Here is a 13,276-nt window from a genome sequence, read left to right on the forward strand (position 1 = left end):
GTGGACAACCTGCCTCCAGAAGTGGTGAATGCTCCAACACTGAAGTTTTTAAGAAGAGACTGGACAGCCACTTGTCTGAAATGGTATAGGGTTTCCTGCCTTAGCAGGGGGTTGGACTAGATGACCTTCAAGGTCCCTTCCAACTCCTTCTCCCATCGCGACCCTATGGACAACATTCCTCCAGGCCTTCCTGTCTTCTACCATCTTCTTCTTCTTCTTCTTCTTCTTCTTCTTCTTCTTCTTCTTCTTCTTCTTCTTCTTCTTCTTCTTCTTCTTCTTATTATTATTATTATTATTATTATTATTATTATTATTATTATTATTATTATTATTTGATGATAAAGCATATAGTTTACTATTATGTTGCACAGAAATGACCCAGGTGAGCTTAAAGAATATGAGAAGTTCTGAGCAAGAAGGAATGATACAAGAGCTTAATAATCCTTTCTTATGAGTTGTATCTCAATAGCTTCATGTCAAGCTGGAAGAAAATGTAAAGTGTAAAGTGGCATACTTCAGGGCTCTGTTCTAGGCTGTGTACAGATAGTTCTCGACTTACAACAATTCATTTAGTGACCATTTAAAGTTGTAACAGCACTGGAAAAAGTGCCTTATGACTGTTTTTCACAGTTATGACTTTTGCAGCATCCCCCTAATCCAAATTCAGGTGCTTGGCAACTGGTTCACTTTTATGACTGTTGCTGTGTCTCAAAGTCATACGATCACCTTGCGTGACCTTCTGACAAGCAAACTCAATGGGGAAGCCAGATTCATTTAACAACCGGCTTACTAATTTATCAACTGCCATGATTCACTTAACAATTGTGGCAAGAAAGGTCATAAAATAGGACAAAACCGACTTAACAAATGTCTCACAACAGAAATTTGGGGCTCAATTGTGGTTGTACATGGAGGACTACCTGTACTGTTCGATGTATTTATTAGTGACTCCTCACCATAGTTACCATTAACTAAAAGAGGAAGAGCACGTTTATGAAAAAAGAATAATACTGAGCATGTAGTTGTACTTACTGGAAGTGTTTGACAACAAGAGATGTATCTGTGATCTCTTTGGGAATCCTGGTAACCATCAATGTCCGGGCCAGCTAAAAGACAAGAAAGGAAGAGGTCAGAAGTGGAGACACTTTAATAGGTGTAACATTAGTCAGTTTCCAGTATTTTGCCACTAAACTCTAGTATTATTTGTACTCATTATTTTCTATTGGTGTAAGACTACAGACTTAAATTACAGGAGGATATATTTTGCTTAAACATTGCAAGAAAATATTTCGTGGTAAGAAAAGTTTAATAATAGAAATGGCTAATTAAAATATTGCTGTGTCACCTTCATCCTGTATGAAGCAGGGATTGGCATATCTACTCCTATTTTATGACCCTGAAGGGGCAACTTGCTTAAGTGGTGAAAGCTGGCTTCTTTCTGAACAAGATTTCTATTGTCACATTGAATTGCAGAATTTAAACAATCTCAAACCAATATTTGGACAAATTTCTTCTCTGGCCTGATACAACAAATGATAAATCATCTAGATCAGGGACCTCAACCCCCAGTTCGTGGACTGGTATCGGGCGCCAGCATGCCAGCAACCGGGCTGCACAAACAAGCAAAGCCCCACTTGTGGGATGCAGGTAGCACATAAAACTACGCCCCCTCCAGTCTGTGGAAAAACCTCTTTCCACATAACCGGTCCCTGGTGCCCAAAGGGTTGGGGACCTCTGGTCTAGATCAGTATTTTAAAGTCTTGATTAAGTTTAAGATATGTGGACTTCAGCTCCCAGAATTCCCCAGCCAGTATACAATCCGCACATCTTAAACTGAGAAATACTAGTCTAGGTGTGCGTCTCTGAAAGGGCAGAAAGGAAGGTGTCAATGAGACCACTGCAATTATTACCTTTTCATTTTCCTTATACTCTAATTGGATGGAGTGATGAGTCATGCAGAGAACAGTGATGATGAAATAGAGGAGAGCAAAGATACTGTGCAGCCACAAGAGACGGTCACTGTAATAAGAGCAAAAATGAGACATTTTCAGATGGGGAAAAATAGGTAACTTTATCAGAAAACAATATAACTACTATTTCCTGGAAGATGCCAGCCATTCCTTGTTTTCAGCCATTGATTCAAAGCTATGGAGATTCTCAGTCATCCAGGCCATGGTTATCCCAAAGGTGCTTTTTCATGAGGCAAATGGACTTTCTTGTTTTTCTTTGAAGACATTTTGCTTCTCATCCAAGAAGCTTCTTCAGCTCTGACTGGATGCCTCCTGAAAAAGCACCTTTGGGACAACCATGACCTGGATAACTAAGAATCTCCATAGATATTTAGCTATGCACTTTGGGATGAACACCCTTCGATTGGTGCGGGAGTATAAACAGGTTTCCAGAAAACATTGCAGACTACAGGAACAGGACAGAAAATATCCTGCAGCCAGAAGACCCCACACCCATTTCCACTACTCAGGTGACCCTGAGGAGACAGAAAACCTCCAAATAGTCCCAACGACTCTCTAAAAAGAATGCAAATGACCAGCTGTCTGCAAGGAATATAAATCCTTCCATTCCCCATCAGCCGGCCAGAGCTAAAGAAGCTTCTTGGATGAGAAGCGGAACGACTTCAAAGAAAAACAAGAAAGTCCAGTGGCCTCCTGAAAAAGCACCTTCGGGACATTGATTCAAAGCCATCTGTCTATCTGTAATATAGAAAGTTGGCTTCACCGTTGCATGTTGTCATAGAACCATGATTAATGCATGGAAGAAGCCTTAGTCAAGCCATGTCTTAAAGGAAAAAAAATCATTTTAATGCTTGCAAGGTAGAACACCAAAACAGAACTTTCATCTGGCATTAATTCAAAATGACAAAGCTAAATTATAGAAATCAGTGGTGCAGAATTTGTCAAAGACAATAGTTCTTTTTGAGGGGAAGCTTAGTTGGACAGAAATTTATATTTATAATTTGTAGCTTACAATTGAACATTGTTCATATTGAAGCAAGCCACCTATACACACACACACACACACACACACACACACGCACACAAACACGTGTGTGTGTGTGTGTGTGTGTGTGTGTATTGGGCTCAGAATGTCAGACAAAATAAATAAGGATTTATTGAACATTTATTTATTTATGTATCTGCAGAAAGTGCCTCACAATGCCATCATTACAAACAGTAACTAATTCAGCTCTGAAGAAATGGAATTACTTACTCTTTGGGAACATTTGCAATTGTGGTTCGGCCAAAATTAGCTGGATTTTTTCCTGAAAGAGAGAAAGGAGACAAGTTAGTACATTTTTAACAAAAGGCATTTTATTCTTCTTAGCATAGCATTCTACTCACAATGCCTCCAAAAGTTGTACAGCGATATTTTTACGCTTTTGAGATATTGGCGCTCTCCACAATTAATTGTACAGTGAATTTAAAGGGCTACATACCAAGGAGATCACCAGAGAAGTTGACGGGAAGGATGACAGCCACAGACAGCACACAGGCAATCAAGAGCAACACCAACAGATGCCGCTGGAAAGAGAGGTAGGTTGTGGCATCAACTCCACACTTGCTTTGAATTTCTTCATCTCTGAGAAAGAAAGGAAGAGAAAGAAAAAGGAAGGAAGGAAGAAAGAAAAAAAAGAAAGACATGTCAACCCAATGACATCCCTTTCTACAGTTTTCCCTTCATCCAGAAATGAAAAAAAGAACATTGACTATGTAGTTTTTCTGCCAGTATAAAATAGACGATATAATCATAGAACAGAGGGATTTTATTTCTGTGCTTTATGTTTTTTAAAATTAGGTCTGTGTGACCCAATAAAGTATTAGCAAGGCTCTTTAGTCAGTAAGTATGCATACCCAAACAGGAATTCCATTCCTTACTATCTCGACTGTCCTCAAATCAAAGAAGGCAACAAAATACCACGCCTAAAACCTTAAAACAAGTTTTTCAAGTGGAATCGTTTTAGCATAAAAGGATGGAAAGAGCTTGGGAGGAAGTTCCCCTTACACAAAACAATAATAAAGTGAAATAGCAATATGTAATTGTAATTCAGTGCAAAATTACTTTTCTGAACCATCATATATGACACCTCAAATACCGGAACCACCTTACCTAACCGGGTGCTCTCTAGATGTGATGGATTGCAACCCTCCTTATCTCCAGCCAGCAGGAAACCTGCAGTTCAACACATCTAGAGGGCACAAGGTTGGGGAAGGATGGGTCAGAGTGATAAGAAAACAGCATTAATTAATTTGGTTTCAAAAATTTATTCTGTTTACTTCCACCCACACCCATTTGTTTCTTTTCCAGGTTTTCATACATAAATTATTCTGTTCCACTTATGCATCCATCTGCATTCTCTCTCTCTCTCTCTATTTTTTTTTTTAAAAAGTCTTGTCTCAATACAGGTGAGGAACATACTTCAAAAGAAATGTGTACTGGTTTTCCTCACATATGGCATTTCCGAATACATTTTAGAACATGAACTTCACATGCCTTTGGATTTTTTTTGTTTTAAAAATGACTTGTGTTATAAAATCCAGCCCCATGAGAAATCTAAACAATCATGATGTTCCAGTTTGCATATTAAACACTGAGGTATTGATTAGGAAAAAGAGGGACTAAATTATTTTCCCAACATTAACCACAAGAGCAATAATAATAATAATAATAATAATCTTTTATTCATTAAATGTGAACCACAGTCAACTGAACATTCAAATTGACTGGCACTGATGGTTGACTTTTCAGACACAGGCAAGTCGTATTTTTTACACAATGCCCAGTGGATTAATTTAGCAACTCGGTCATGTCTAGCTTAGTAATCAGTTTGCATGATTTTGCTGCACTCATATTAGATGTGAAACAGTTTCAGCTTTCTCGTTGCAAAGTCGGCAATTTGGATTGTCAGTGGATCTTTGTATCTTCACTTTCATGGCATTAGTTGGTAGTGCTTGTTCTTGAGCAGCCAGTATTAAAGCCTTCCGTTTCTTTCTTGATGGTTCCCATCTTAAGCTATGCCCATGTCAAGTTGTTTTCACATTTTCCTTCGATGTTTTTCAAATGCTGTCCATGCAAAGCTTTGGTTTTCCATCTATTTAATCTGTTATCCAGCCATTTTTCCTTATATTTTTCCTTCGTTTCTGTTATTTTTATAATGCTCTCTGTTTTCACAGTCTGCAGAAATTTTTCTGTACTTTCGTTTACATAGTCATTCAAACTTCGTTTTTCTTCTTCTACAGTTTGGTGGATTTGCAGTATCCTTCTGCCCCTTATTTTTCTTGGCAGGTACAACCTGTCGATGTCACTTCGTGGATGTAGAGCATGGTGAATATTCAAAAGTTTATGCGTTTTCCGGTCTAGGTTTTCCAGTTCAGCTGAGGTCCAGTTGATAATTCCAGCTGGGTAGCGTATCACTGGGACTGCCCAGTGCTTTAATTATGTTTCGAGCATTCAGCTTTGATTTTAATATTTTGCGGACTCTCCTGATGTATTCCTTTTCCGTTGACTCTTTGACTTTTCCATTCAAGATGTTATCTGCTTCCAACACGCCTAGGTATTTGTAACCATCATCCTTTGCTAGTGCTTTCACGAGGAATCTTCCAAGGGAACTCACTTTCACCACTATTGTTCAATAATACATTAATTCCATTGACAATAATTTTATGAAACAAAAACTGGGATACCACATCTCAAGCCAGCATGGCAAGATAAACCATCTACTGTATTATTATTATTATTATTATTATTATTATTATTATTATTATTATTATTATTATTATTATTATTATTATTATCATCATCATCATCATCATCATCATCATCATCATCATCATTTTAAATTCTATCTTAGCAAAAGCCTTTCTTAGAGATCACCCATCTCACTCTCAGAGCGACTTTGGCAGTGTGTAATTAAAAACATAAAAACCATATAAACATACTAGATCTCAGTAAAAGGCAGCTTTTTGTAATAAACAAACCCTTTCTTTTTCCTTGAAAACAATATCTTTATGACACAACAATAAGTAAATTATTGGGAAAATTTATTTTGTTTCAAGAGGTAACTGAGTGGGAGGAGAAATTAATTCCTTATTGAATTTCCAATCTCTCTCTCTCTCTCTCTCTCTCTCTCTCTCTCTCTCTCTCTCTCTCTCTCTCTCTCTCTCTCTCTCTCTCTCTCTGGAAAGGAAACAGAATTTTCATCGTAGCTTAGCTGGCTATCTGGAGAATTAGGCTTCAGATAGTAGAGGATAAATTTTTCATCATAAAATGCCACACGCGTCTTAAATTTTGCATGTGCAAAATGAAAAAGAGGTTTTCTGCTACCTACTGATAACCAAGTAATAATAATTTCATTCATTTATTTCTTATTCCATTGATAGTAGTTGTTTTTTTATTAATTCTTTGATTAAAACATGGCAATTCAGGGGCTGGTTTCAGTTCAAAACATTCAAGAGAGGAGACAGCTCAGGCTAATCAGCCACTCATTTCCAATTAAAATAAAGTGATGCTTTAGTGGTGCTCTGTCCACTAAAACCAGAGCAATGTATATATAAGCCTTAAAGTTGGACTATCTATCAACCACTGCTGTTGCTACAGTTGTAAATCTCAGCCATCTGAAGTAAAGGGCTCACTTTGCTGAACAATAGGTCGAGCCCCATCAAAGCCATGTTAATCCCCCGTCATAATGAGGCCTGTAATTATATGCAGTGCATATCTATTCACAGTAAGCTTCTGTGAATTCATTGTTGCTGATTCTCAGCAAGAGCAGAAAAAAAAATCAGTTTTCATAGAGAAGTATCAAAGGGAGCAAACAGTCCATGGCTGAAGATATCATCACAGTACTGTAATCACTCTATCACATAAAAGATGGAGCAGGTTATGAATTTTCATCAATATCACTATAGTGGCATGTACTCACTTCATCTGGTAAATTGAAAGAAGCCAGGAGCAGAATCCCTAGGAAGGAAATTGGAGAATCTCAATGAGCTGGCTAAAATCAATTATAGAAGAAACAACTATTTATGGCTGTTTGTTCCCCTAGATATGGTGTAAGAGTAAAGTAACTGAGCATATTATTAAACTTGTCTTAAACAAGGGTAAAATATTAATGCCAAGTAACATTGGCCATAGGGACATATGGTAGGACAGTGATGGTGAACCTTTTAGAGACCAAATTGTTCTGTACCAGCCTGCAGAAAAGGCAGGGACAACCCCTCCAAAAACAGCAAGAGGCTGGAATACGCTTGCCAAATTTATTGCAACAAAAACAAACAAGACACGAACCAAGAAACAGAAGCTTAAAGAAACATGAACCATCCGAGCGGTTGCCTTCAGCAAACCAGCCCTCCCAGACATTCCCCTTATATAGAGTTCAGGGCATGGCTTCTCTCTGCCTCCTTCCGAGAAGCCCCATTGCCTTCCACTGTTTACTCCTAATTGACTGCCTCCTGCGTCGGGCGTCCTTGAAAAGGGCCAGCTGTGGGTCATCTTCATCCACACTGTCAGGCTCACACAGCTGGGTCTCCGTGGTGACCAAGTGGGAGGGGCCTGGCTGAGGGCTATCATCAGCAAGATTTTCAACCCCCTCAGCAAGGTCTTCAACACCCCCCTCCTCCTCTGAGTCGTCCGACCCAACTGCCGAACCCACAGGCTGACCCTGAATCACAACACAAATGCCCCCAAACTACCCTGCCCCTCTGGCCTGCCCCTGCTCCACCTGCCCCCGCCCCACCCACCTGCAGGGCCACCCACTGCCTCCACAGCCTGGCCCGCTGCAGCAGATCGCCCAGGCGGCCCTACAGCGCCATGGCGGCCATGTCCTCCGCCTACGCTCCACAGCAACATCTGTGTGTGATGGGGCGCGAGGGCAGAGTCTTGTCCCTGCTGCCCTGCTGCCATGTCCTTGGCTGTGCTGCTCTGTTTGGGTTGTGCCCGGGAGTGACTCTCTGGGGGACTGCTGGTGAGGAGGGGGCTGTGGGGGGAGGCGGGGTTGGGGCGACGGTGCGCATGCCCACAGAGAGGGCTCCGAGTGCCGCCTCTGGTATGCATGCCACTAGGTTCGCCACCACTGTGGTAGTAGTTGAAATTTAACAACAACTGGAAGGACATACATCTCTCAACTCTTGGCTTAGAATCAGAAAGATACAGTAAGGGACTTGGCCATGAGATTAGCATTCGGACTTAACAGGGATATACAATTTTAAAACTGATTTACTGTGTTGGAAATAAGCCATTAGTAAGACAGGTTGTCCAAATCTCTTTTATCTTTTCCAGACATTTTTTGGGGAAAACCTTGTACAAATGATCAAAATCGGGAATTTCAGACAGATGGACCATTCACCTCATTGAAATTGGCCATTCTCTTGATCTAACATAATCCAATTATTATCAGAAAACAGCAGCTTGATAAGAGCAGTAATGACAATCACTTCTGCCTTATTGGGAAATTCCCATGTCCATAAAGCAGATAGATGTCATTCACTCTCAAGGCGGCAGCAACCCTGTTTTTGCTTTCCCATAATTAGTTGATGGAAATGACCAATAGGGATAGGAATTCTCTTTGTCATGCATTTTTTTATAAGCCTCCCTCCCCTCAAAGCCTCTCTCAAACTTACCACGTCTTTGTTGTCAGCATCCAAGGGGCTGTTCTCAGAAGGGGATTTTTCTTTTTCACTTTGTTCTCCGTAGAAGAGGGATGTCAGGCTTCCCATATATAGGAAGTAAATGGCAGGGAGAAGAAAAAGAAGGGGGAATATGGAGAGAGAGAGACAGGAGGAAGAAAGTGTAAATTGGATATAGATGAAGACAAGAAAAAGTACGGGGAGAGGAATATTATTCTGACCAGGCCACTTTTAAATATCTACAGTTCCACAACCTCAGGACACCAACAAGCCTAAAAGAAGAAGAATAGTGACAAAATTCCAAGAAAGAGATTGATGCTCAGGAAAGTTCAAGAAAATGTATGTCTGCCCTTCCCCAATAAATGTTACAGCTTTAGTGGTCTTGGAAAAAGTGCCAAGGTGCCACTATAGAGAGTATGCAATTGGAAGCCAGAAGAACATAGGCAGCCAAAAGCATTTTAATGAACTGAGAACTTTGGCATTGTACATATATCCTTGTTCTTGACTGAACCGCTATGCTCCGGATTCTCTATCTTTATTGCTTTGTAACTTTATTATTTCATTTTGCACGGGAAGAGACAGTTCACTTCTTATTTTCTGAACCATTTGAGATCATGGTATCAATAATTATATTGCCCAATTATATTAAAAGCACTAATAATTTAAGATGAAATACAAGATTAATGGTAAATTTGTTTCCCACAGTTTGCTTATGCAGCTCTTATCAATGGAATAAAATAAAAGAAGCGTAAGAATTTGCCCAACAAGTATGTTTCCACTCCTTTATGGAGTGAAAGCGTCCTGGGAGCGGAGAAGGCCTGGGCTCCGAGGTAACTCACTCCGTTAGCCTCCAAACCCATTGGGGGAATCACAGAGGAGCTCTACCTCTACCCAAACAAGCTCGCCTCTCCCTCTTCTCCCGAGGGAGAGACTTCGGTGCCACGGGACAGCTGATTTTCGCTGCCTCCGGGTGCTCTAACGCATCCCAAGATCGGGCGGCTTCAGAAACGCTGCCATTCGGCGCGGCAGCGCTACCGGAAGTCCCCAACAAGTATGTTTCCCATCTAGAGTGGCTACAGTAAATTATCCAAGGAAGAGAGTACATATGTATATTTGGAAGATAATATTCAATCAGAGGCAAACTAGGAAGAAGAATGAAATACATGGTACAGAATGGAATTATCCATAGTTCAACTATTTTGAGAGCTCCAACAGATGGTATGACCTGGCCTTGGGTGTGCTAGCAACAATTCTTACTTCTTAGAAAGGCTTAAATTCCAGTTTCTTTATTGCTCTCTCCATTTGTTCATTTTTCTGCTCTTAGGAAGCAGAAGCAGATAGTACTACTTTAGCATCTTTATGTATATAATGGCCAGGATGTAGAACCTATGATGTTGCTGAATTGTAATTCCCAATTATCCTTTGATTTTTTTTTAAATCTAGTACAATAACTTCTATAATGAATTTCTGCTTCTTTTTTAAAATTGAAGTTGCTGGGAATTACATTTGGGGACTTCTGCAGGCGATTAGTCCCCCCAATTAGGGTTGACCATATTCATATCTACCAAGGTACAGTATAGCAAACCCCAGCACGGAGACCACGATTTGACAAGTCTGGAGCTCACAGGAACTTTTTTTTCCTCCTCTGCTGCTGCTCTCTGTTGCCCTAGACATTTGATCCATTAGTTAGCGGGAAAAATAAGTGCACCTAAGTTATTACAGCATTGCTATTGTGCAGTGATACTTGCTGCATAGCAGCATGACTGAGGTAATGCAAGTTGCTTATGGAAGAACTCATAACCGAAGCATCTCTTTGCTCATAGGTAGCATTTCACAATTATGCTAAGACCAGAATTTAAAACCCTCATTCTGGATTCTATTTCAATATCTACAATCTTTGGCACTTACTTAAAAATTATATCTGAAAAAGGTGTACCATAAATGGGAGAAGGAACAATACCCAGAGCCAAATCAAATCACCAGTGGAAAAGTAACAGACTATTTATACAAACCAAGGGTTAATAAATTTTATAGAATAGCATTAAGAACGGCCAGATCAGAATTTCAGCAAGAGTAATTTCAAAACTGTAGCATTCATGAAAAGGGCACCCACTACATATTATAAAAATGTGATGCTCTAGATTAAAAAAAGCATGGATATTTGGAAATACTACTGTAAGGTAAGGGTGAAGAAGCAGTATTTTAAGGATTAGATGCTGACTCTAACCTTCCCATTCACCCAACTTTAAACAATCAAATGAAACCCGTCATTATCAGACAGACAATATATTATAGATTAATAACCAAGAGAATATTTTAAAGGAGTTTACCCATATTACCAGATGACATTCAAACATTCTGTAAAAGAAAGAAGAGCCACTGCAAAATGGGAAGAAAGTGAATTTAAACAATCAGAAGTAGAATGTCTATGGAGATTCTCAGTCACTCAAGTCCTGGTTGTGCCAAAGGTGCTTCTTCAAAAGGTAACTGGACTTCGTTTTTTATTTCCTTGAAGACGTTTCGCTTCTTGTCCAAGAAGAACTGAAGAAGCTTCTTGGACGAGAAGCGAAACATCTTCAAGGGGAAAAAAAGTCCAGTATCCTTTTTAAAAAGCACATTTGGGACGATCAGAACAGATTCACTCTATCTGGGATCTCTATCAAACTAATCCAATCTGCCTCCACCACTCACCCACCTTCTCTGCCTCCTCTGGAAGAGAGAAAGTATCACTGATATAAATTTATTTTGTTTTGATCCTGAGTCTTTTTAGTTTCAAGGCCAAGAACTCCTTGAAATACAGATGGAGAAACATTTTCCATCTTGACAAACATTGGTTTGGGGAAAGCTAATTGATCCTGGGTGGAATTGATAGATTCTCAAATGCTCCTTTAAAAGCAGTGGCAATTCTTTTTTTCACAAGAATTCTCAATTCCCCAAGCCTTCAATTCCCATATCACCACTGTATTATTCACTCGTAGGAGTTCCATGTGCTTGGAGGCAAACGGCTGATTAAAAGAAGAACAACAACAGTAGTCAGTGGGAGGGAAACCTTCAAATAGTAATAACAAGCAATATTATTAACTGAGATGGATGGAATGAAGATGAACATCTCGAAAAGGGTCAGAATTAGAAAACTGCATTGGTGTTTTTTTCCTTCCAAGAAAGCTGTTTTGATTATGCCTACATTACAGGGAGTAGAAGGAAATCTATTAAGGTTAACATATAGCTACCACTTAGGGAAATCAATCCTGGGGCAAGTGATCTAGACATTTCTTGGCTCCCGGTTCACTGATTTATTTCACCAATTAGCTATCATGTGATTTTCTGCCCAAAAGCATCTTCCACCTTGGTCTCCTAAGTTCTTCTTTACTAAAATATGCCTTTTAAGTCCACTATCTTCCTCCAGACATCTTAACTCTCAAAACCTTGTCTGGTGGCAATCCCAGTTGAACTTTTCAGCACCACATATCAAAGCAATGGATAAGGTAAGAGGTTAGACAATTTTTTCCATATCCTATCAGTGGTATAATTTCAGCCAGTTCTTTGGTATCATCACAGTGTGATTTTGTTGCTGCTACTATTATTGATGGAACATGGAAACATTTTGGGTGGAGAAATCTATATAATATAATGAGATAGGGCGGCATATAAATCCCAATAATAAATAAAATAAAATAAATAAATAACAGTGAAACAATCTAGTTTTAGAAGTTGTGGGTTCTCCATCCCTGGAGGCTACAAAGAAAAGGTGAGACAGCTACTTCTTGAGGGTGATTCAGCTGGTTTTCACGCACATTAGAAAGAGATGGACTAGATTATTTTCATGGTCCCTTTCAACCACAATTCTGTGATTTCACCTTTATGTTGCAAATGTTATGAAGGCGGCTTGGACCGTTTCTCTTTTAAAAGTGAAATTTAAGGGAATTTCATTATTTTCTCTTCTATTGCAAACATCTTTCACAGTCCAATAGTCATGTAGATTTAATGACATTTTTTTCTATTATTATGCCAGGTTTCGAAGCTTTAATAATGCTGCCCTGGTGCATTTTATTCTCAACAGAGCACCCATCAGTACTGATAATTTTGGACTATGAATAGCAGCCATCTCCAGTCTGAGGCCTTCCAAAATGCTTGGACTGTTAGGGTCAGGTCATACTTAAGAGTTGCAGTCACAACGCATCTGCTGACATTAAATTGGAAAAGTCTGGGAAACAGCAAATTATTCCCCTATTTTCTGTGGCCTTCAGCCTTTCCATCCTGTTAGAAAGGTTAGATTTTACCTGTCATTATCCATCAGCAAGGCGAGGCGCCCATAATCCCAAGCTGCTTTCCGAAGGCAAGAAAAGATGAAGAGAAGTACCTGCAGTTGGAGAGAAGCACTATCGGCTTAATGATCCTCTTCACTAAGTAAATACTCCATTCCCTTTTCCCCGTCTGTGACAGAAATTGCAACAAATGATAAAGAACAATAATAGCTGCAGAGTGGGATTTCTGCTTCCATAGATTTTTAGAGCTCACTTAAAATACTAAAACCTGGTTTTTGAATTGTTTTCTGGGTTTGCACAACTCACTGAATTGTAACCAGGCTGCATTCATATGACTTGTTAACTGCATCACCACCAAAGAAACTAACTAGAGTTAAC

The 13,276-nt window shown here is 39.5% G+C and overlaps 1 protein-coding gene across 11 annotated transcripts in view; it reads right to left on the reverse strand.

The window, feature by feature from the left end:
* Positions 1 to 13,276, reverse strand: part of TMEM63C (transmembrane protein 63C) — a 97,146-nt gene that overhangs the window by 34,588 nt on the left and 49,282 nt on the right. For 10 of the 11 annotated variants that reach the window (XM_081313360.1, XM_081313351.1, XM_081313356.1 and 7 more), the window contains 8 exons: positions 12,914 to 12,993; positions 11,606 to 11,638; positions 8,628 to 8,715; positions 6,932 to 6,969; positions 3,452 to 3,594; positions 3,226 to 3,277; positions 1,911 to 2,019; positions 1,033 to 1,106 (listed from right to left, as the gene is read on the reverse strand). In XM_081313360.1, coding sequence (XP_081169486.1) covers positions 1,033 to 1,106; positions 1,911 to 2,019; positions 3,226 to 3,277; positions 3,452 to 3,594; positions 6,932 to 6,969; positions 8,628 to 8,715; positions 11,606 to 11,638; positions 12,914 to 12,993 — 617 coding nt within the window. The remainder of the gene's footprint in view (positions 1 to 1,032; positions 1,107 to 1,910; positions 2,020 to 3,225; positions 3,278 to 3,451; positions 3,595 to 6,931; positions 6,970 to 8,627; positions 8,716 to 11,605; positions 11,639 to 12,913; positions 12,994 to 13,276) is intronic. The other variant, XM_081313352.1, reaches the window with a different exon arrangement.

The sequence above is a fragment of the Vipera berus genome (genome assembly GCF_964194415.1).
Source record: "Vipera berus genome assembly, chromosome: 1".
NCBI classification, from domain to species: Eukaryota; Metazoa; Chordata; class Lepidosauria; order Squamata; family Viperidae; genus Vipera; species Vipera berus.